The sequence below is a fragment of the Tympanuchus pallidicinctus genome, unplaced genomic scaffold (assembly GCF_026119805.1).
Source record: "Tympanuchus pallidicinctus isolate F22 unplaced genomic scaffold, pur_lepc_1.0 scaffold22, whole genome shotgun sequence".
NCBI classification, from domain to species: domain Eukaryota; kingdom Metazoa; phylum Chordata; class Aves; order Galliformes; family Phasianidae; genus Tympanuchus; species Tympanuchus pallidicinctus.
In genome coordinates this window covers 32,369,995-32,394,571 of record NW_026294739.1, presented here as the reverse complement: position 1 = coordinate 32,394,571, position 24,577 = coordinate 32,369,995, and the positions used below count along the sequence as shown (strand labels likewise).

Sequence of the window (24,577 nt, the reverse complement as noted above, 5' to 3'; positions counted from 1 at the left end):
GCCATGACATCACAGCATTGACTGCAGAATAGCACTAAGGCAAGGAAGACATGTGGAAACAATCACTTTGTTAGAAGAAATATGCCTTTTAAAAAAAAAAAAGTTAAGCTAGGACATGTTTTTTTTGTTAGTAACTTCAGGTCACTTATTTAAAGTTTATTACAGTTTCATTTATATCTTTTTTACTTATTTCCCTCTATTCTTAGGCTGCAATATCAGCAAAAACCGATTTGAATTTTTACTTCTGGCCTTAAACTATAGCAACGTAACTTAATTAAGAACATCACTTAGTGTTGCTAAAACAGGTTTTAAAATATCGCAGAATCTCCACTAAAACCGTGGTGTGCAGCCAGCAAATGTTTTCATTACAAAGGCCAAAAAGTAAACGTAGCTTGGTTTTAACCTAATTTGATGGAACAGAATTGTTCTGACCCTTTTTTTGCTGAGCTCCAAAGCTGTGGCTTGAAGAACAGTCTTTGCAAGCCCTTTTGTACAACCCTGTGGCACCGCTCTGCTCCCACATCTGAAAAGAAATGGATGAATGTTATGTTGTGCTTATTGGACCGATCGCCCTCGAAAAGGCAACTGTTGAATGCGTTCATTCACTGCATTAATAGCATCAAGGTTTGTTGACAATTTTATTAGATGTTTGACAAAGGATAAGAATCAGCACAACAGAACATTGAAGTATTTGGTTTTAATATTTCTTTGTGGGTATCCTGTTAATATTTTAATGCAAAATGTTTCTGAACAGTGCTTAAGAACTACCAGACAATGTGAAATTCATGTTTGATAAATTAATACTATGTCACTCGATGTGTTACTTTAGTAAATTGTTTTATTTCTTTACAAAATAAGTACAAATAAGGGAGTATGTTTTCACACAAATTGGGGGTATTTACGAGTATGTACAGAAATCATCAAAATAACGTAATTCTAATAAACACAAGGCCTTTATAAACAATATGTACAAATTATCAATACATTTAAAACATAATTTTACACTTCCTGGCCTTAAATACCTTATGAATAATCTTTTGGCTAAATAGCAGCAGTATAAATTTTCTTCTGCTTTTCATAAACCTTAAAAAATAATTAAAACTTTTGTTTTTAAAACTATTGGACAAATAGTTCTATTTGTGCTTTCGCTACGGTTTCCCATTAAAAAAAAAATATTGCCTCAAAAAAGTGGCAAGCATAACGTAGTAAAAATTGAAAAGATAAATAAGCAAACGTCTCCCTTCCACGGCTACTGGAAACACTGTACCTCGGAAGTACGGCTCGTGCCCACCTCCTGCTGAGCATTCCTATCCAATACCCATTTAAAAAGACTCGCACTTGCGTCAACTTTGCTTGACTTTGGTGTGGGCCCCCAAAAATCCAATTCAGCAAAGCGTTTAAAAAGCATTCATCCCACCGTAAGTACTGACAACTACCCATATGCTTAAAGTCATGCACTTGTTCATGAGCCTCTCTGGACTGGAGTCCTCAGGTCCAATCGTCCGCGTAAAGCACCACCAGTCCCCGCAGCACCGGCTCCCAGGGCACAGCCTGGCTCTCGTGACTGCCAAGGGGAACCAGATCCCAAAAGCCTCCTTTACAGTGACTTTAATAATCCATATAGAATACTCTAAAATCTTTCCCAAACAATACTCTCTTTTATAACCATCATTAAACCATACTCTTTGCAATAAATAAATTAAGATATTTTTAGAAAATAAAAGGATTCATGTTACTAACTGCTACAAATGTGCAAAAGGTTGAAGAGATTCAGACAACAACGGGAAGCTACTCAATGGACTGTGGCTGGGACCCAGACGCACAGATTTCATACACTTAGGATTTGGTTCAGCAAATGGCTGAAGGAACGCGCTGGGCTGTAAAAGCAAAAATCCTAAATATATCAAATTTGTGGCAGCGTGCATTGGTTATTCTTTTAGCTGTGCAAAAAATTGCAATTATATCTAATCTAACAGGTATTACCATGCTCAGTGGAAACAGCGCTAGCAAACCTTGAAGGAAAACCAGCACTGTCAGTGAACACAAAGGTTTTCCCCGTTCAGGTCCCGATCCTCCTGGCCATGACATCTTTGTGAGCCACTGCGGCATTCTTTCTCTTTGTGTAACTTCAATGCCATCTATTTTAGCCTTATCTAACGTGGCCAAACGCAGTAAGCCTTTGAAGTTGGTTACATCTGTGGATTTAACATTTTAAAACCGTTTGCACATTTTTTTTTCTTTTTTACATAAAGGGAATTTATTGCATGTGTCTGACGGTTTTACAAAACAAAATTACCGGAACATTGACTTCTGAAAAAAATAGAAGGCACATTAAAATGACAGCTTTCAATGCAAGTTGAACTTCTGTATGGAGAAATCAGTACAATTCTTGGCTTTATTTAAGCAAAGCTCGATAGAGCAGGAGAGAACGGCTCGTTTCTCTTTCCTGTTCCATGTAGAAGATGAAGTCCCTGAGGTTTACACGTGTTATTTTCTGTCGCGCATACTGCCTGGATGAAGGAGTCCCCAAGCCAGTCTGACCTCCACCAGACATACTGAGGCCCTACAAAGAAAGCACAGCAGAGTTCAAAGTCCTGCAACAGTAGGGAGCTTTCTCCAGCAACCAACTGCTGGATTATTGTAAATATCTTACATGTATTATGAACCTTGTTCTGAAAGTATTACATACGACTTCTTTTTCTGTACTTCTGAGTCTCTCCAAGTTAAAGAGTGAGTAAAGAAACATGTGGAAACAAGCACGAGACAGAACCACACAGTGTGTGTTCACAACACAGGACAAACATACTGATAATTCTCTTGCTACAGTGAACCACAGATGTATTAGGCCCGTATAATTTTAAGAGCCTTTTTGGGACAGAACTAACTGCAGTACATAAAACCTTCTTTAGTACATCAGATGTGCACACAATCTTTATTCCACATCCTTCATCTAAGAATGAGATCTGAATCTGGAATGAGGAGAGCAGTGCACGGGTGAGTACATTGCTACTGCCATAACCTCTGCAGCTGCAGGTCCCATGCGGACCCAGATGCCCTCTTCTGGGTGTCCGGAAGAAAAGGGCTTGGTGTGAGCAGACACTGAACCATCTTGCTGAGATGGACAAATCAAGAAGAGAAATCACAAGGAAGACTCAGACACTGTAAGATGATGAAGACAAACATTCGTGTACTGTTATGTAAAACGACGACAGATTTTTGTTTAAGTTGGTTCGAAGCTCCTCAATCACTGAATACCTCATCCTGGCCTTCTGAACAGGGATAGCACCCAAAAACTACCTTAATTTCTGATCTGGGCCTGAGAACCCCATGGTCTGAATATTTAGAAACTGAACGAGCATAGTGCACAGACTCTGCAGTCTTGCCGAGTTTAAAACAGAAACTTGACTACTACATACAACCTTTTTCCATCCTTTGAAGACCACTTTTAATAATTCCAATTGATTTCTGGCAAAATAGAATGCTCTAACTTAAAAAAATAGGTTTTAATTTCTAAAAATGTATAAATTATTTTTAAAATCTCTAAAACTTCTGGCAAAAGTTTCCAATATTTTTAAAATACCAAGCCTACTTGCTGCTGCTCTTAACCTACCTTTCTTTCCCCAGGAAATACTTCCTGTATGATCTTGATTTCAGCCACTAGAAATACAGTTCAGCGTTATTCTAGTATTGAAAGGTTATAGGGAAAAAACGTATATGGTATATTGCAAGGAAGAGGTGACACTGTTTTCTCTATTGCTTTTCTGTGTGTGTGCTGCCAAAGTAGGAATCACCAGCAGAACAATGCTGCTCAGTATATTTCTCTTATATCTGATTATTAAATTACAATAGTGGGTCAAATCCTATTCTCTTATTATAGCCTAAATGTAGTTAAATGAATGCTGCTAAGCTTGGAGGCAAGAGCCCACAACCTTCGAGCACCACCAACATTTGATCTCAGGGATTCCACTCTACAGTATGAAGTAGCTTTTGCTAATAGATTAATTGATTTACCACCTAGCCTCACTGCTCATAGGAAAAGCATGTGCTGCAGCTGCAAGGGCTGCTCATCCATGCTGAAGCCAGACATATCCCCAGTGCATAATCCATTTATTAGCAGTGCTCTGAATTTGTTCAGCCTTTATGCTAAAACACATTGCATTCCTAAACGGAATAGCATCATTTAAACTCATATTCTCTATCTTCCACAGGTCTGGATCAATGCCCCACCTTAAGCTGCCTCTCATCCCACTCTGTTCAGCCAGGGCTGTTGTGACTAATTCCAGCTTTCCAAGGAACTACCACGTGCGTACTTATTTTACTTAAACGGACTCAAATATATCTTTCTTTTTCCTCTTCTTCCTACGTAGTGAATCCCTCCCAAAACCCAGCAATGCCTCTGTCAGCTCCGCATGCACTACAGATACTGAGCAGCAGCAAAGACACAACGCAGCCACCAGCTGCCCTAAACTCACGCCAAGAACTGATCAGAAATACTACCTGTACCTTACTGCACCAGAACCACACACTTCAATAAACCTAAACAGAAAAGCTACTTTTTTTTGTTTGTTTTCTTCATCTAAAACAATTCCTTTAATTGTTGAGGTACATATAAATCCAATAATTGCTTTATATTTGTTGGACTGAGCAGCTGGAATTATGATGAGGTCAGACACATTCAATGCATTTATCACTTGAGGTACTGAATTTTTGGGTGGTAAGAGCATCTACTTGATGCAAGGCCATAACATGACATTAAGCTGTGCACATTCACTTGGAGCCAATCAGTGAGCCTGCTATCATCCCGTAATCCTCTTTTACAAGGAAAAAAAAATGTTACAATGTCATTAGAAAGTGGAAAAACACATCTGTGAATTGACAGAACAGTAATTTGTTTCTGTCAGTATGATCTCCAATTTAAATTAAAGACTGGCTTTTTAACTATATACGTAAATACAAGGATATTTCATTGGCAAGAGTGGTGGAACTGAAGTAATGCAGATTGTTCTTTTTCAAACTTCTTTTTCTTCTTAATCAGCACGACAGGCTTCTCATCAACACAAACAAGCCCTAGCTTGACTGTATCTATGGCAACTCGTAAGAGTTACAAAGATAAAAGCTCTAATAAAAAAAATACGTGGCTGTAAATTGTTTACATCTTTTGTTTCCTGCCTGCCCACACCCAAGCTATTACCAAATCACACCCACTCAAATATACATCAGTACCAGTCTTTGTATCAGCAACGTTCTATTTATAACTTAAGGGAAACTGACGATATTTCAGATCAGAAAAAAAGACAACAAAAAACTCAACAATTTACACAATATATTTATCACATGAACCCTTTCTGCCTCTTCATTCTGAAAGGACCTGCATACCTGAGTTACAGCAACTTGTTTCCATTCCACCCGGCCCTCCCTTGTCTCCAGCCATCTCTGCCCTTGCTGCCTCGCCATTCTTTCCTGTAACACCAACCTCGGTAGCTGCAAATCTCACAGGACAATCCTCACAGTAAGGAAGACAGTGGAGAGCGGCTGCATTGCTCTGCATCCTGCAGCATCTGTTCCCTTCCAGAGTCAAAGGCAGGGATTGGCAAAAAAGGCCACGGTGCCACGCTGCTGCAAACCTGTAACCTGGGACCCACTGACACAGTCAGACTTCACCATCTTCAGTGAGCTTTAATACAGCTCACATATGTTCAGCTGACATGTGTATACACCACTTGCAGAATTTTAAGTAATGTTGGACTGTCAAGCTTAATTCAATTGTTGGAAGCTACCTAGGTTTAAACTATGGCTTAAGAAGAAGAGATGGAGCAGTAACTGGTTCAGGGTGCACATTTTGAAGCAATTCCGAATTTACATCAGATGAGACACAAGATTTGGGCCACTCAGCTTGCTTGCTATTTTTATGATCATCTTCTGTGAGAAAACTCATGCTGCTGGAAAAGCAGAGTAATTTTTATTCTGCTCTAGTTCAAAATAAAGTAACAACCAAAGAGCTGGTAGATTAGTAGGTAAACATACAACCGTCTGCCAAACAAACATACACTCTAGAAACTAAAACAAATAGTCCTGTGAACAGAGAAATCCACGGAGCCTGATTTCTTCCAGATGTATTGCATTTCTTTTATATTACTTCTTACCAGAATAAAACCAGCTCCTCCACACGCATTCATCACCTCTTACCTCCTCCAGGAACATTCTCCCTCCACTGTAGCACCCTCCACACACCACAGATGTCCCCCTGCCTCTAAGAGCCTTTGCCTTTTACCACATGCTCTCAGAAGCACCCCACAGGCAGCTCTTCTCCCACCCTCCCCAACCGCTCACTACTCCTAGCAGCCGCCCAGCAGACACGTGGCCCCCAAGACAAACCCACCCAGGACTGGTGGAGCTTACACCAAAGCCTATTCCTCACTGCCAATACCAGCACGTCTCGTCTTTCCTGTACCCAAGCTAACAGTTTTCAGAAAGATTTCATGGGCTCGCTCTGCAGCTCCTTTCTGCTTCTCTCCCTCTTCCAATGCCCACTCTCAGGTATGATCAGTATTTCCCAAAAGGCTTAAAGGCTGCCAAGAGACTGGACTAAGAAATACAGGCACACCCCTTCCAAAATTTTCATGGACAAACTACCCTGCTACTCAGAAAGTAAAAACGTCTTTGAGCATTAAATTACAATTTAACGCACAAAGGAACAGGTTGCCCAGAGGTGTGGTTGTTGATGCCCATCCCTGGAGACTTCCAAGGCGAGGTTGGATCAGCTCCTGGGCAACCCGATCGAGCTGTGGTGTCCCTGTTCACTGCAGGGAGTAGGACTAGATGGCCTTTAAAGGTCCCTTCCAACTCTAAGGATTCTGTCATTCTATAATAGTTGTGTATGCAGCAGGTGTATGAAAATTAAACTGAGTAACACTGAAAAGTATGCTGCTCCCTATTTGGGGCAGAATATCTTTCATGTAACATAGTAACAACATCTACACCGATTTTTATAACAGTGATTTCTACCACTGAACAATTCAGTAAGTTTTTTCACAAATCTGTATACCTTTAAATCTTTGAAGGCACTGAATTATAGAGCCATCGAAACACACTGTGATATTCTGTGATATTTTGTCAAAAAACACAAAGATAAGGGCAAGTAGAAAATTGCATTTAATATTTTATCCATCCTTCCTTCACCAGAAAACAATTCAGTCCTGACATCTCTCCTTTGAACACAGTCTTGAACTGCGGCTATTGCTTCTCTGTGACCCAGAGAGACAAGGCAATAATGATGAAAGACCCGCTGGTTTTCTTCCCGGGCTACATGGCACATCCTTGTGGCAGACTTGCACTTCAAGCCGAAGTCTCAAAGTGGGAATCACACAGTAGCAATTCAAAGCTAAGCAATCTATGGAGTAAAAAACACAAGGCATTTTTTTCTCTCCAACCTCCATGAACTGGAGAGGAGTGGGAAGATAACGTATATATTAGTTTGGCATTATGAATAAGACATCTCGGATCAGAAGAAATCTTCTGGAGATATTCTGCAGCAATAATGTTTGCTTGCATAAAGTCCTATTAGATCTTTGGCTGAGAGGCACTTTGTACATGAAAAACAGGTATAATATTATGTATGATTAGCTGTCCCACACAATTTAGAGTTTAATCCAGCACCTACTAAGGCTAACAGTAATGATTTTACTGATTTAAATGAAAGCCGAAACATCCTTAAATCAGTATTCCCCTGAAGTACAGAAAAGTAAATAATAACTGTTTGCCAGCACCTCAAAGATGAACAATACTGCATGAAATGTAATTATATCTACGAAAGGGCCGTGCATCTTCATATGCACAATATGGCAGCACCGCAATGTCTTTAGAAAGATTCATCACCAAAAGCTATCATTTAGGCCTCCAGACCAGCACCATTTCCAGGGAGGACACCATCATTTCTTAGGCAGCTAGTTATGTTCATTTGCAAACATTTTACCCTATCCTATTTTAGTGCAACTGTTCCTACAGACTCCGTTTTGGCACGCGTTCGCCTGCTACGCCCTCTTGGATGCAAATGCGTCTCCTTTCCCCTGGGCACATAAACACACACCTCACCCTGCAGACAAACATCAGAAAAGCTGATTTGCACAAGTATTTACAAGTACTTCAAATACCAACACAATTGCAACATTTCAAAGACAGCATGCAGTAATTTTTATATTAAGAAATAGTGAGAGGAAGGTAAATCATACTGAGACATAGGTGCAGTGAAAAAATTTTCTTTAGATGTGATCATTTTAGTTTATAATTACACACTGTTATTTCAACCCATATAAATGGACTGCCATTACAAGAAGAATGCTTTATATATACTTGCTCTTTGCTTTCATTATGTTAAGGGCTAAATCACATATGCAAGTACTATTCTAATTGAAAAACTGCTTTGCAAAACAGCACTGCACCAAAACCTTCCTGCTGAAAAAATTCAGCGCCTTCTGCCACTCTGACCAGCTATTCTTTCTTCTAAGTGAACGCTCCCCCCAAAAAACTGAATAAGAACAGACAAAAAGCAAGTCAGAGAACATCTCAGTGTGAAACAACCTGGGGAGAAGTGTGCCCCAATGGAAATAAGTAGCATGGATTAAGTGTGAAGCAGATATGGGCCATTTCATTTACCTGCTCGAGGGAGATAACTGCTCAATTGCCCAGTCCTCAACAGGCCAGGAAGGAATCGGACTGCTAATCATTTCAGATTCTTAGTCAGTTTATCCAGGCAGATCTCTGAACAATAAACTGTATTAACGTGGGAGAGAGAATCTCAAGTTTTCCCTGCACAGAGATACAGCTCTGCATTCTGCTAGGACTTGTCACCTTCCAAAGGCCTTCCTGTATCCCTGGTTCCTCGCTCGGTGTGACAGAAACGCTTTGTGTCCTCTGCCACCTCGCAGCACAGGCTTTGCTCGGGTGCTGCAGTCTCCAGGTCTTTTCATTTAACTTTGTTCACGGACCTGCTCTTCATTGCAGCTACAGGCCTTGCCAACATCTTTATCCACAAACATCTCATACCTACCACAATTCACTTACTTGGACTTAAAAGCAATGACAATTTTACCTGATTAAGAATTCTCAGTTTGGACTGAATTCTTGCAGTGGTAATTACAAGTAGAATATTCTATTTGTCCTGTTTCCATCATACACATATATTTTCATTTTGCTTGGAATGCTTCTCCTCCCATGTTTTCCAAATGCTTAATCAAGTGCTGCTCCCTTTGAAATACTAATCCTGCCAAATTTTTTACTGTTATTTTTCAAGCGTTGTGGTGCCTTTTCCTTCTCATCTTTCAATATTAGCATGTGGGATTTTTCCCCTCTTTTTAAGGACTTGCCAGTTCTACTCTACTCCAACCACTCTGTACAGCCCCATATTCCCTCTCACTGGGAGAGGAGAAACGTCAAACCAATTCTGGGAGAAGCCCTACAGTGGAACTTGCAGGATTCACATTTTCCTGGAATCATACTCGACTCCCAGCTGAATTTTCTCTTGGGGTAATCCTTGGTATTAGTTCTGAACTACTGCAGTTCTACATAGTGGGTGGCCTTTTCTTTTTTAACCTGTATGATTGTGACTTTTGTTTAAACTTAAAATGATTAAAACATTCTTGACATTCACCAATCTCCAGACACACAACTGTAACATTTAATTGTTTAAATATCTAATTAAAATATACTAATTGCTAAGCCAGTAAAGACTGTCTCTTATGGAAGACATGCTGAGCAGAACAACTGTAGGGGACAGGCTGACTGTGGGGGTCTAGATTCATTTGTCGCTGTTTCTGATTAAGGAGAAAATCAGCGCTAAGAAGTGCATCTTGTCCACCCTGTGTGCTGTGAGCTACATCTCATCTACTTAAGATGAGACACTGATACCATGTAACTGTTTCATATATTGTCAGTCCTCACGTGGAAGCGGAGAAGAGAGGGGGACAGAAAACTATCTAAATCTTAATGCTTGTGGGAGAAAAAATTACAAATGTGAAATTTAAACGCAAAATCATTTCCTCAACCCTTGAGAGAATGAATTGCCCTCATTCATCTCCACTGACTTTCTGTTCTTAAGCCTAATTATGATGTATAACACCCAGGCTTTAAAATAATTATGTTTGCTACTATGGGCCATCTTGTGCACTCCCAGCAATTGTGCAAGTGCCAATCAAGTGACTTTATGCACTACTTGCCAAACAAAGGGCAAAAATAGCCACAGATCTACCAGCTCTTGGCACTTTTTTTTCAGTGTAAAATTTGCTAGTACATTAGTTACAATCTAAGAACAGCGTTATAAACCCTTCTTCGTAATTACTAGAGGCTCCTCTGTGGATTGAGGGTAGTATATGGCCCTAATTCATACATCCAGTCCATTAAATTTAAAAAAAAAAAAAAAAAAAAAAAAAAAAAAAAAAAAAAAAGGAAGGCAATGCAGTTATCTCAGAATTGAGTGGCAATAAAATTAAGCCTTAAATGCTAATACCTTCAGCTTGCAGGATAAATACATTGTCAGAGAAGAGTCCAGTGTATAGGAAATAAGAGATCAACTTTTGTAAATAACATATAGAAGTTGGTTAACACTTTCTGTTGCTGCACATACCACAGAATACAATTAAGGCCTAGTGTATTTCAGACACTGGGAAAAAAATACAGAGCTCAACAGGAAAAGTCTGAATCATTTAGCGACTCATTTCTTTATTTCTTAATGTTTCTATTTCTTATAGTTAATTCTCCTGACTGTTTCTAAGTTAGCAATTTCTTTTGTTCAGAAAAAGTCCAAAACCTTTGGCTCATACCCGCACAAATAGCACCTGAATGAATGGCTCCAAAAAGGAAACTGTTTCCCTTCCTACAGACATCAGAAAACAGAAAGCAGCTCTGGCTCAGTGAGATACTTAGATTCCCCCTCCGCATGATGAAGACAGTTTCTCGCTCGGCACAGTCACAACTTACAATTTATCAAACTGCACTTCTCCTCAAATCCTTCTCTAAGTTCCCTTCTGCCTTTCCTCCACATCAGGATCAGTTCTCCAGGACTCAGTGCAGATGGGCTTCACAGCCCGCATGTCTCATCACCGCCCGCAGACCACAACTGGACCTGCTGCCCAACTTTAATAGATATACCTCAATCTTTTTTAAAAAAAAATCAAAAGCCCACTACTGCTTCATACTTCCCCCTAACCTCCTCGTGTCAGTGCAGATTTTTCCTTTTTCTCCATTATGAGATGAGCCCTCAGTAAAAAGCAGATTAGTTTAACATATAAACGGAGTAACATCAATTTAAACTTTGCTCTAACATTTGAAAAAGATGTAATCTCCCTTTCCTCAAGAATTCCAAATTGTTATCCTCAACCAGAGCCATTTCGTTACAAAGCAAACAAGAAATATTTTAAACTCTTATATTCTAGACAACCAACAAAGAATAAGCCTTGAATTTCAAACTAAGCCATTTAAACAACTTGCTTTTGTGAAGTTAACATTCCTACACTCTCACAATTATCCCAGATCTACCTCTTTTTATAAAGTGGGATCAAATGCAACAAATGCTTTAACCAACTACATGTTGCTGTAACAAAAACACGATTGAGCAATCCATGCTGATACGAAGGAGAAATCTCTTCAGCATACAGATACTCATTTCCAGATGTTAAAGCTCTACTGCTAGTTATCTGTAATTTCTCACATCTACTACCCTGGTCAATTTGGATACCATGCAGACTACCTTGAAAAAATTGAAAATAAGTATCATTGCTACCATAACCTAGCCCTCATTAGAAACCGTATACATACAGTTATCAATGTATATTACAGCCAAAATCAAAGGCTCCATTATGAACAACTATAAAACCTATGATAGGAAAGAGTCTAAGAGAGACACAAGATCATCTATTAGCATAACTCATCTGATACACATTGAGTAGGTCCCCAAAACTGACAGTGACCAATAATATAAGCTGACTGGTCTCACATATCTAATTACTCCCAAACTAGAATGAAAATGAATAGTACTTAAAAAGCAACAACAGAAAAAGAGGGTTGCAGCTACAGAAAAACCTTTCCCAAAGCACTGGCCCAAAATGGAGACTATGGTGGGATTTTTGGGAGGCAAAAAACAAAAGGCAATGAAGTGTAATAAATTCCCTGTCTTTGGAAGAGAGCTGGCACAACCAATCATCAGCAATGTGAGAACTTGAACAGATGACGGAAGAGGGCAACAGAGCAGACATACACAAATGTACACTTGCACATACACTGAAGAGGATTACTAAATTAATTAGAGAGGCAAGTGAAAAAACAGTGTGGAATTCAGAATGCGCTCAGTAGTATGGAATGATGCTACTGGCCTATTTTTACCATTGGCAATAAGAGACGAGAAACAGCTAGCTCTAGTAGAAGCAAGTGCATTATGATACAACACAACATGAGCATTATAAAATGCGAGATGAATCTCAAGCCCAGAGGCTCTTTAGCACCACTCCAAATCACAACTCTCTGCCTTCATTTTTCTTCTTTGCTACCATTCCACTTCTTCTCCCAGTACTTCTGACTCGATTAACCCTTTTCTCTCTTTTTTTTTTTTTGTATTTTACCTTCACATTTTCATGCCATCACATCAGATTCTTTAAAAATGTCTGAATAATAACAGCAGAAATTATAGATCAGGAGTAAGATTTTCTGAAGTGCTATAACCCAGGGAAGTCATAACTGTTTCCAGTGATAAAATTATTACTTTGCTGTCACCTTAATAAGATTGTGTGCTCTTTTGAAAATTGGGCCCAATTAGAAGTCACAAAAACCAAGATCAAGTCATAACTTGTTTTTAATGTTCTGAATTCAAGTGCTGTAAATTTGTTTTTTCTTTAAATACTTTCCTCAGAAATTCAAGCATAATGAGCCTGAAATAGACTTCCTGAAACACAAGCTTCATTTTAGCTTTTTGGGAATTAAAAATTATATGGTTACATGCTATGCATAATTTCTTGTATCCCTTTCTTGAATACTGAGCTCCATTGTGCAGCCTAACCACATACAGTTCATTAATCTGGTCTGAAATTATGAAATTACTTTTTCAGGAGCTTTTCTCACTAAAAACATGAGTTAGGACCACTGATCTCACCACACGGCATATATCATATGCTATATGCTACCTGAATGTGTGTGGCAGTCCCGTGTGGTACCATCTGTTGTATCTGAAACCTAACCTTGATAATCAAATATCAGCTTTTCCTTCTTCCATTGTTCTCAGATCTTGGCTTCCACTTACCCTTTTACAATTTTACAACTGTCAGCAAGATGACCGCTGCTTTTCAGTGCTGCTTTTCAGTAGCTCACACTGCTCCTCAAGTGACATTGTTTGGTCAAGGTCTTAAACAATTCCTTCAAAAGAACAGGCCTTTTTTTTTTTTTTCATTTCAGTTCGCAAGACAAATCAGTAGCCAGAACAGAACATCCTTTATTCTGAGAAGTACTGCTCAAGATCCTGCCACATTCTTTACGTACTCATTTGAAAAGTACTTTGCTTCTTTTTAGAGAAGTGCACCATCCTCAGTGGAACTACAGTGCTCTCAATGCTTCCCAAGAACAAGCTACAGTCTGTCAGCAATGTTCTCCACACTGCCTGGCTCAGTCCCTCTCTAGGCACCTCACACTGTAGAGTAGAGCAGTTCTAATTTGGCTTTTGCACATACAGCAAAATTACAGTAACACCTCACTGTCTTGCTATTGAGTCACCCTACAAATTAAACAGTGGCAAGAACAACAGCATCATTTTGAAAAATAAAATGTTAACCTGATGGGAACAAACAAATTCTCCTTAAAGTTAGGAAAATTGGACAGACTTGGTAAATTGGGCAGTAATGCTTGAACCTTTTATTATTTTAGCTTTTTATTTTGTTTGTTTTTAAAGACTTGCATCTCATGTCACAAAGTTCTATTTTCAGTTTGGAGTTTGAAAGTCTAAGCTTTCATTCTAAGCATTGCCAGAACAGCTCATCTGTCACACTGTTTTTAAATTTAACATCTGCCTTGTTTACAAAAACTCAGAGAATAGCTACACAGTAATTAAAATCTATGGAATATTGTGGCCTTACTATTTACACATACCTCTACAAAACTAATTATACACATAGGCATATATAAATCCTAAATATGTACTTAATAAAAATGAATGGCATCCAGAAGATCATATGTACCTTCAGTTTTACTAACATGAATAAAGCATCAGCACTCGACACTACTAGTTCTTCTGGGTGATGAAATGGAAGAAAGAAGCAAATATGGTTATCACCAATTACTATTTCACAATAACCGTTTTCAACTCAAAATATTAAATTATAACAGCTCAGTAAACTTCTCTGACTCATTATCAACTGAACCAGACTGTAATGCCTACATAATAAAAACTATATTTATATAAGTATACCTTTGTGAAATGATTTAACTTTTAATTAAATTTTCATGAAAGGTATTCGTATCATCTCCAATTTGGAAAATAATATCATTTCTAGAAAAACGTTTCTCTTCTGATTTCTGTTTAGTATCTGAACAAAAGATGAATTCGATTTTTTGAATGTGTGAAGAAATCAGTTCATGAGATATAATTTTGCTTTTTCACACATGAGTAGTTTAAATATGTTATTCAATGTTATCTTGAGGCACAAACATCAGGCATGTAGGTTAGAGAAGTCAAAACTACATGCTAGTCTGCTACTTCAAATGTCTTTTAACATATGCAACTAAAGGACATCATGGAAACTATAATTTGATTAAAGTACACTGAATTTTAGTTGTAATTGGAGTTCTAGTAAATAAATAGCATACAGTGACTATACACACACACAGTCCCTGAATACACATATCTAATTCCACACATGTTTTCTAACTACACAAAAGCATTTATATTTTATAACTGTACTTGGAGGAAGAGAGAAGTACTTGTTTTCTTTTGGAGTTTTAGCTTAAACTGTCTGTTCCTTCTCTATCCAATGCAAGAGAAATAAAAGCTTTAACAGATAACAGCTAGAGTTTACACTTCACTCTTCCTCTCCAAATGCAGGAGGACATTAGCTTCCCTATATATACACATAATTCTCTTTTGCATTCAAATATTTCCACCTCTGCATAAAAATGACTTTTATTATGCAGTTTCACAGGCTTCCCTAGGTTGGCACCCCAAGAGCATAAACCTGATTCACAAAACAAAAACATCTAATTACCCCAGCTGCATAATTCATTGGCCCATAAATAAAAGTTGGCCAAGCCATGATCTTATCTGACAGCCTCCACAGAGCATGTGTGAGAATCTCTGGCAGAAGCATTCACCAGTGCTGGCAGCAGCACGGGCAGGAGCTGGGCTCTGCAAGTCTTGGTTTTACCAGGGAGAGAAAGAAGAGATGCCATTTTGCAACCGGGAACTTCCACGCTTGCAAGCTGTTTGCAGTGCCTTTGGTCTCTCAGTCTGTTTTAGATGAATCATTTAACTAGAGGTTCCTTACCAGAGCTGTGATCCTCCACAGCCTCACTCACTGCAGTGAGCCACACATGCTTTGTGATTAACTGAGTTCCAGTAATAAAGAAAGAGAAAATGCTTGAACTGGAAATACCATAAATACATAGTACAGATTTTCTTCAGTCACACTGAGATGTAAGACTGTAATTTGAAAATCAGACAATATTCAGGTTGCAAAACCGAAACATACTTACTGAGTGTTCCTTTACTTTGCATCTATTTTTCATACAATTTTGATGAAAAGCAATGTAAATTCACGCTATTCTGGCAAGCTTCCCAACAGAAACAGAAAGCTTTCAGACACTGTCTACAGAGAATCTCTGCAGTCCTCTTATAATTGCTTCTGTTTAATTAACAGAAGTTTTTAAGAATCACCTAACCCTTGAAAGACATCGTTTTGTTTACTTACAGGATCAAGCATCTTAGATGCACTAGATTACAAACAAAGATGGCGATCTGGGCCACACTTTGTACCAGCTAGCAAAAAACCTTGCAGTCTTGCATGAATTTCAAGTGAAAGGAAATGGTTTCTAATGAGCTGGGTTCCAATAGGCAACCTTTTCCCACATTTCAGAGTTGAACAAGGTTTCCATTCTGCACTACAGCAGCCCCACTCAACCTGTGCAGCTCAGATGCTGCCAGACTCTCTTCTTCAGTGCAAGCATCGTCTTGGAGCCAAGAAACCCCTTAACAAATATATTTTTGAAACAGATGTACTTTCGCCAAACATTTTTATCTTTGATAAAATGATTTTGATAGAGAAAGTTTCATTGCCAATTTCTTCGTAGCACTAATGATGAGAAGCTGGACTGCCAGGGCCTGCATGGCTGTGCCGTGCTGAGTTAGAGGAGGTCTCCCTGGCTAGAGCAATGCCAGCTGCCAGAACTGCAGTAATGAAAATACCTCCATTCACACGACTTCTCAGTGCTCACCGTAACCCAACAAGCAGCAGATCCCCTGGCAGCCGCATTCCCAGGCCTGCCTCTGTCCTCCTGAGCAGGTCTCCACAGCTCTGTCTGCATGAGGATGTCACGTACTTAAGTAGTAATTAACAACAGAAATGTTTAGAATAAACGAGTAAGGACAGGGCATTTGAAAAAGAGTTAACAGATGTCCTTTACATTGCTGCTGGCCTAATATCGTTGCTGCAGTAATTTATTTGATATGGAGTTTATTTAGCTGCTGCAAACATATAGGGTTGTAATAATCATAAGCATGTTGCATTAAGCACAACACACCTCAAATGTGTAACAGTGTTAAAAATAATCCAAGAAATAGTATGCCTTAAAGAGAGATGTGCAATACCTTCTACAATCTGGCAGTAAAAAGCTAGCCAGAAAGCATCATTCTGACTTTTAAATGATTAAAAAAGAAGAAAAAAATAATCAAGAGTTCCTTTACAGATAATTTTGCCCATATTTTCGGATAGCAACCATTCAATTCAAACATCAAATCCTGGCATACTTCGGTAAGCTATCAGCACAGCAGTGCTGCCTTTTTTTCCTTTGAAAAATGAAAGAATTAAATTCAAAACAAACAACTTCAATTTAACACCAAACTACAGGATAACCAATCTTAAAAATGTCAAATTGTAATGGATCTTAATACCCATATAAAACACAAAAATAGTGGCATTGTTCCTTGGTAATGCATAGCAACCTTACAGAATTTCAGTGAAGGAGAAAGAAGGGAAAAACACCTTATTACTTCTAACTCCTGCGAGCCATTTTGGTCTCCAAAGGTTTTAGACTGCCTCAGGCCATGTGTCTGCAGTGTTTCGGGAAATGACTTGCCTTCGCACGAACACTGCTATGTTCTGCAGCACTGCTGCCCCCCAGCATCCCCGCTCAATTTCTGTTTAACTCTTCCTTACCTGTATCAGCCTTTTCCCCCTTTTTTTGCTGTTAGATTTCAGAAATATTTTGCTTAAAAAACAAAAACCGTGAAAGCACCTACACAAAAAACACAAACCAAAAACCCATCTGCTTTTCCTAACAAGTTTTTTCATAAATAGACTGAGGCAGAATTTATCTCTATAAATCTTGGAAAGGAAAAAGGAAATAGATTTTAAACTAAAATATTTGATAACAAGACTAGTTTAGCTATCATCAAGGAGCATTTAAGTTGGATATTTCTTAGATGCTTGCATACTTCACCTCAGTTAAATACGACTATGTAGAAAACAAAAAAATCATTCTCTCCACAGAAAGCAGTGGTATTACCAAAAATCTTCACTTAGCACCATATTTAGATTTTTAATTACATGCCAAGCACCGCATTATAGGCTATGATTAAGTCCCCGTATAAGGCCTTATAGCCATTAACTAATTTGTCTTAGCAGCAGTGTAGTAAAGGCAATAGGAAACAGCCCACTTCAGAGGGAAAAAAAAGATTTACTCCTCCTTATAATTTTTAACTCATTTATGAAGAGACGTTTTGTGTTTCCCTCAATTTTCTGCAAAGATTCAAGGAAAAGCACTACAAGCTATTTAGCTTGATAGCTTTTCTAAAAACCTCTGGAAAATTCTTATCCAAGGTCACTGCTGATTGACTCAAAATACGACAGTGTACGAGGCTACTAAAATATTCTGTTCATCTCAGAGGTTGAGTAAGCAGCTCTAACTAAGAGGAAAATCAATATAATACTTCACAGTGAGGTAGAAAATGGAAAATAGTTTAGCAGTTAAGTGGTTAATGCAATTCCTAAGTGTTCAGCAATCATTGCAATTTAGTGCCATTTCGATTATTACACAATAAACAGACCATGTTGTCTGGAAGCAAATTTTTATGAGTATAGCTGAAGGGGTTGCAACTTATTTAGCTGCTGAAACTCTAAGGGAAAGAACATTTCTGAATGCGAACACTACAGATCAGAAATATACAGGTACACTAGAAAGGTTATTTTTAGGTCACTACTATGGTAACTAACCACACTGACCTTTAAAATTAATATGCAGCTCAAGAAAAATTAAGTTCAGTAAAACGTTCTTTAAACAGGATCACTTTAACAAACAATGCAGCACATCCTTTACAGCAGGATGTTGTCATGCTTTACAGCCATTAGTTTAACCTCTATATGTAACATTATAGTATAACATTTAGAATATCATGATGCAGAACTAGGAAAAAACATGTAAAATCCAGAAAACTGATCTATTATTACTAATCTGCATTTTAAAATTATTATTATTGCTATTTTTAAATTAAGAATGGTTGTATTTCTTTGTGTAGAATAAAATAAAACAGCTAACTGGAGAAGGACAGTTTTCTTTCCTATGATGCTGTGAAGCTGTGAAAACATTCAAAATAGGTTTAGCCAAAAATGATCTTATTTTGTCTCATTTTGTTGAAATACAGAATTTTAAGTGGATTTCAAAAACAAACCTAGTTATGCAATTTATAAATTCTCGAAGAAAAACAGGGAAGAGTTGTATTCAGGGCAGATGAATGGCAGGAGATATGGACAACAGCAGTGGAGACTCAGTGAAGGAAGTTTTGAACAGAAGTACCATTTGAACCCAACGTACTAATGCTTAACGAGATACAACTTCAATTAGAATCAAGTTTTCAATAAATAATATATGTTGTGTTGGTCCATTAGGCAAGAAATTGAAATTAAATCCTGTCTGGTCATAAGGGTGTGCTGGCTGTTCAACAAAATCAGCACTGCAGAGAATATATTAACAAGTAGCATTCTGAGTCTTGGAAAGATCCAGTTTACCCCCATCAATTTACCCCTAGCAAACACAGAATACAACTGTTCTAATTTCATCAAGATTAGTCCTAGCTATGTTTGAGACAGTGTGCAACGCTGTATCAAATGATTGAGAGCAAAGCAGATACACAGTTAGAAAACATCATATATATGCATACATATAGAGACAGAGAGATAGATACCTTTTAATCTGGGCTATATTGTAGACCTATTGTAGACTCTGGCTCTTCCAGAAGCATAAAAAAATACATATTTTTAAAAGGAAAAACTATATCTGCATTTTTTCAGAACTCAGTATGCTTCTGAGTAACAGTGCTCTTGAAGTAACTTTTAAATGCCTTGATCACCATTTGTATGAAAAAGGGGAAGAAAAACCCTCTACAGCTAATGAGATTCTGAGTCACTAGTCCAGTTTTCCCATCCACTTGAATACTGCTTTGTATCCACACCTCTTTGTTGGTCACAGGCGGGATAGATGGGTACCAGTCAATTAGTAACTATATCCACCTTTAAGTCTCATCTGAAAATAGGCTCTTTTACAATATCTACTGCACAAAAACACAGCAAGGAACAGGCACAATTAGCAATTTAACAAAAGGAAAAAAAAAAAAGAGGAAAAAGAAACGGATGGAAGATAAGCTGTACTAATATCCCCATTTTACAAAAGGGGGTCTGAGTGCAGCCATTCCACCACGGGAGAGACAGTCCAGTTCCTGCAGCCACCCAGGAAGCCCTAGCTCACAGTAAGTGAATTCAAACCCATGCTGAGGACTACGCACACATATAGGAAGCTTAATTCCACATACATTTTGTTGAACGTTAATGTACATGTTTTCCAGATTTAAAATTCCATTGAGAAAACACAAAAATATACATCTCATTGGCCCATATTAAAAACTGTACATTTAACCAAGCACACACAGGACATGGTGATTGCTCCATTGGTGTTAACAGAGCTATACTCTTTTGTTTTTTTTCTAATTAATACTTAGAATAACTTTTCTTACTAAAATAAACGTAAGCAGTTTATAAACACGTAGCGACATGAGAACAGGATCTTGTTTCCAAAATGCAAAGCAGAATCCTAGGCTTAACTTTTCTGAAAATTTAAGACCTCCAGGTTAGCCTTCCCCCTTTTCCATGGGATAATTTCGCTGATAGTAAATAATCAAAATTGTCATTTTTTGAAAGACAATCAAGATTCTGAGCATTCTTCTTGACATCTTTCCAGCCAAGATTGCTTATAGCTGTTGGCCACTGAATGAGCTTATTTAAGGAATGGAAGGTTGTAAGAGTGCCAAACAGGAGCAGAACAAGCAAACACAACAGGTAGACTGCAGTGATGGAAATATTTTTCCTCAAATTACGGCCTCTCATCAGCAAAGACCACCAGCAATGATATCCCTTCTGCTGTACTGTACACTACAATCTCCAAATCTATGCTAAAATAGATTCAAGTTATGGCAGGGTGTTTTCCATTTTGCTCTCAGACTGGTATATACACAAAAGAAACAAAACCAAATTTTGGTTCAAATAGGAGGAAAAAAAAAAAGCAAAAAAAAAAAAAAAGCTTGCATAAGTAGCAGTTCAGAATTAAGAAAGCAACATTATGTATTCCAGTCTGACATAACAAGAGAAACAAGAAGCAGAAATAATTGCTGACACTAGTTACACTGTGATGATTAACACATAGATTTAGCTTTAAAATATAGATTTCACTGCAATATTATGACCATACATGAGTATCTGCCTTTATAAAGAAACTGCTAATTCAAAGGATACAGGTAAAGGTGCTCTTTTACTTTGTGTGTATGTGTATAAATATATATTCTGTTCATCTGTGTTGTGTGCAAATTTACTTGAAATACAATAAAATGATAGGCAGGTCTAAAGACTAAATGCAAAAATATAAGAATGTCAAATGAGCAAACTTTTAAACTCTGCAGTTTTTATTTTATTATTAGATGCTATTCCTAACTTGTTAAAATTGATCAAATAGAAAGCTGTGAATAGAGAAAAAATTAAGCCAACTAGAAAAGTGTGACTTGGATTTAATATTTTATAATTGCCAAGGGACATACTGAGATCAATGAATTTTTGCCCGAGATGAACGTCAGAAAGAGATGTACTTCAGTCTTTTAGGGAACATTGGTCTATTTAATTCTTGTGTCTGATGCATGTGAAATATGCCTGTCTTGGCCTTCTTTCTTGCCTTAAGGCCACGCTGGAGGCAGACATTACCACTTTTAATAGGCCGCCATCTGAGGAATGGCAAGGGATCCAATAACCCATCGACTCTAATGGATTTGCCTGTTTATTCACTTACACCTTTTTTTGCAGCTAATTTTAGTTTTGCATGCTGAGTTGTTTCACTTTAAATTAAATGAATAGAAACAAAGGGGAAAAGACTGTGCAGCTAATAAACCATGATTATTTTCGAAGTTCTTCGCAACAGGATCCCCCATATACTAAGGTGTATCACTAGAGAACAGCTTCACTGCTGTGTTTTTCCACTTGTTGTCAGAATTAAAAAAGCTTCTTTTAAATTTTGTGAGACAAAAAATAGGCTAATATGAACTCTTGCCTATAATGTACTAATAATTTGTAGCTGTATAAAACATCCTGCTTCAGATCACTGAGGGTCATGAGCATCTTCAAAGAATAATACAGATAGGTAGGGCTGATGATTATGCAGTACTATCACCTAGAAAAATAGCACACAAAGTAATTTAGCCCTTCATGTGTATTTTGAAAATTACACGTAATCCTTAATGTGTTACTTATAAAGCAAATAGAGCCCTTCTAGATACAGAGGAATTCTGAGTAATAGAGTTTTCACCACATTTGATACATAGAAAAAACATACATTACAAGCTAAAACTTATTAGGGGATGTAATCTCTGTATTTGGATTGCATTAATATTAGGTTCCTCTACAGAAAAGTTCTTGCACCCTATCCTTGGGACACAGCCTCTTTCATCTCAGCCCCACAACTTGCTGGCCCTTTGCAAACACTCCTATTCAGCAGCTTTTCTTTCCAGTCCCACCATCTCTGTTTCCTTTGCTTTCTGAAAAAGGCTAAAGATACATATCTGAGAGCCATCACTGCAAGGCCTGGCTCAAAGATGGGCTTCACTAAGATATGAAGAAGCCTTTTCTGCAAGCATGGTTGAATCTCAGCTTTCCCAGCACACTGCAGCATACCTCAGCTAAGAGGGCCAGGTGTTAGGCTGGTGCCAAGTCACTTGCTGGGACCCTTGCATCCCCACCTGGTGGGAACACATCCCTAACTGGCAGCACCCACAGCCCTGGACAACCATCTAGGCAGCAAATATTCACATCACATCAGAAGCCACCTTTAGAAGCCACCATTTTTTTTTAAGGCATAGAAGTAATATGACTTCCAACTCCAGAAATAAGAGAATTGGATTAGTCACCCCCAAACAAACAGAAAAACCCACACACCTCTGTAGCCACCACAGAAAAATGACTGAGTTGCACAAACCCTGAAAGCCTCCTACTTCATCAGTGTAAATCCATTTCTTTTTTCTCTAATACAGTTGCATAAAACACAGCAACACTTGGTTGTTTGTTTGCTCTTCACAACAGAAATACAAATGCATGACATCTACAAAAGATCATAATATGCAGTGTGGCTTTGTCAGTGAAACTGCAGGAACATGGCTATGAAAATCCAGCATTAGAGCCAAAACCTTTAGAGGTCATTCTGTGTCGACTGCTGCAAGCAAGGGCCAAGATGCAGCACATCCACTGCAGTTAGAGGGGAGCTCGTGTACCCCTTGAGTTAGAAAAACACATTTTGTTGGGAAGCTTCTGCTCCTGTAAAGCAGCATTTGTAGCACAAATGAGCTATAAACTAACATAAAAACTCTCTTCATAGAGAACATGATTAGAACAAGAAAACTCCTATCATTTAGAAGGGGCTACAAAGATACCAATTACAAAAGGAAAGGGAAGCAGCTATGAGCATTTTTCTTCCTCTGGCTGATGATGTTTTATTGTAAGGGATCACATTAGAAATCTGGCATCTCCTTATTTTTGTCATGAAGGCTTCACCTCTTTTTTTTACCATCTGCTGATTTCTTACAGATTCTTTAGTAATGTGGTATGACATGACATCAACTCAGATGCTTTACCAGGGCTTTTGGGCTGGATAAATGGCTAGGGTTTTTGTCCCTCTATGGCTTACAAGACATGGCAGTATGTAATTCAAAGGATGATCCACCATTATGAAAATTAGCATCTTAGCTTTGCATTTGTTTTTACTGCTAGCGAATCTGTTTTCTCTCAAAGCAGTGGGAAACCTTTTTTCTGACACAGAACTATCATCAGTATCCCCAGAAATATATAGCAAGAATTAAAACATGGTTCCTAAATAATTTTGAACAGATCTACTTATCCAAAGTGCAAATCTGTTCATGACATGAGCGTTAGGGGATAGTTGTAAACCCATCTTTCTTTTTAAAACGGTAACTAAGGCCTGTTATTTTCAAGTGTCTAAAACATCCATGCTAATAGGACATTTTACAAGCACACAGACAAGTTAAAATAATCTGTCTGCTCCAGACATATTTAAGTGAATCTGCAAAGCAGAAGTTACAAAGCTGTTGAATAATTTTTTTTCCCCCAAATCGTATTTGTAGACCTGGATACCAACTCCCAGACACACTGTGCAAAGAAAAATGGGAACAACAGACTGAAGTTGGGATTGATTTACTTCATTAGCTGGGATTACAAGTTTAACTTACAAACCAGAGGTCAAAATTTCTCATTAACAAGGGGGCCATGAATCGCTGCAGGGCTTGGTTCAAGAGGAGACCACTCTTATTACTAACTACACATTTCAATCTGTCTTTGATGTTCTCCTTCTACCCTCCTCCCTTTTATTTTTTGGCAGAGGAGTTGATTTTAATTGTAGCTACACAACACAGCTCAGTTTGCCTGAGAGCCAGCCTCCACATCTGCAGTGAGTGCAGTTCTAGTGATATTGGGTGCAGTCCATAGCTTAGGGCTAATTTTAATGGCTCCCCTTTTCATACAAGGCTCAGATTGTTTTCCACGTGATTCCTGTTAATTTAGCTGCAGGAAAGGGCATCAGTTTTCCTTGTGAGTTTCTGATCCATACTTCTAAACTAGGTGAAATATATTAAAGAAGAGAAATGATCACAAAACGGAAGATTCGATTTTCTACAACCCCCTTAAACTGATAAGGCAAATAATCCCCACTATTTTGATATCCAAAAGAGAAATACAGGTAACAACAGCATTTTTCTAATGTCTGCCTTTTGATAATCTTTTAATTTCTGAAATGCTGG

At 38.1% G+C, this 24,577-nt stretch overlaps 1 protein-coding gene across 1 annotated transcript in view; it reads right to left on the bottom strand.

The window, feature by feature from the left end:
- Positions 1-820: 820 nt before the first annotated feature.
- LOC128082014 (transcription initiation factor TFIID subunit 4-like) overlaps positions 821-24,577 on the bottom strand; it is a 132,600-nt gene continuing 108,843 nt past the window's right edge. The window contains exon 15 of the mRNA XM_052685831.1: positions 821-2,563. Within this exon, the coding sequence (XP_052541791.1) occupies positions 2,396-2,563 (168 nt within the window). The 3' untranslated portion in view covers positions 821-2,395. The remainder of the gene's footprint in view (positions 2,564-24,577) is intronic.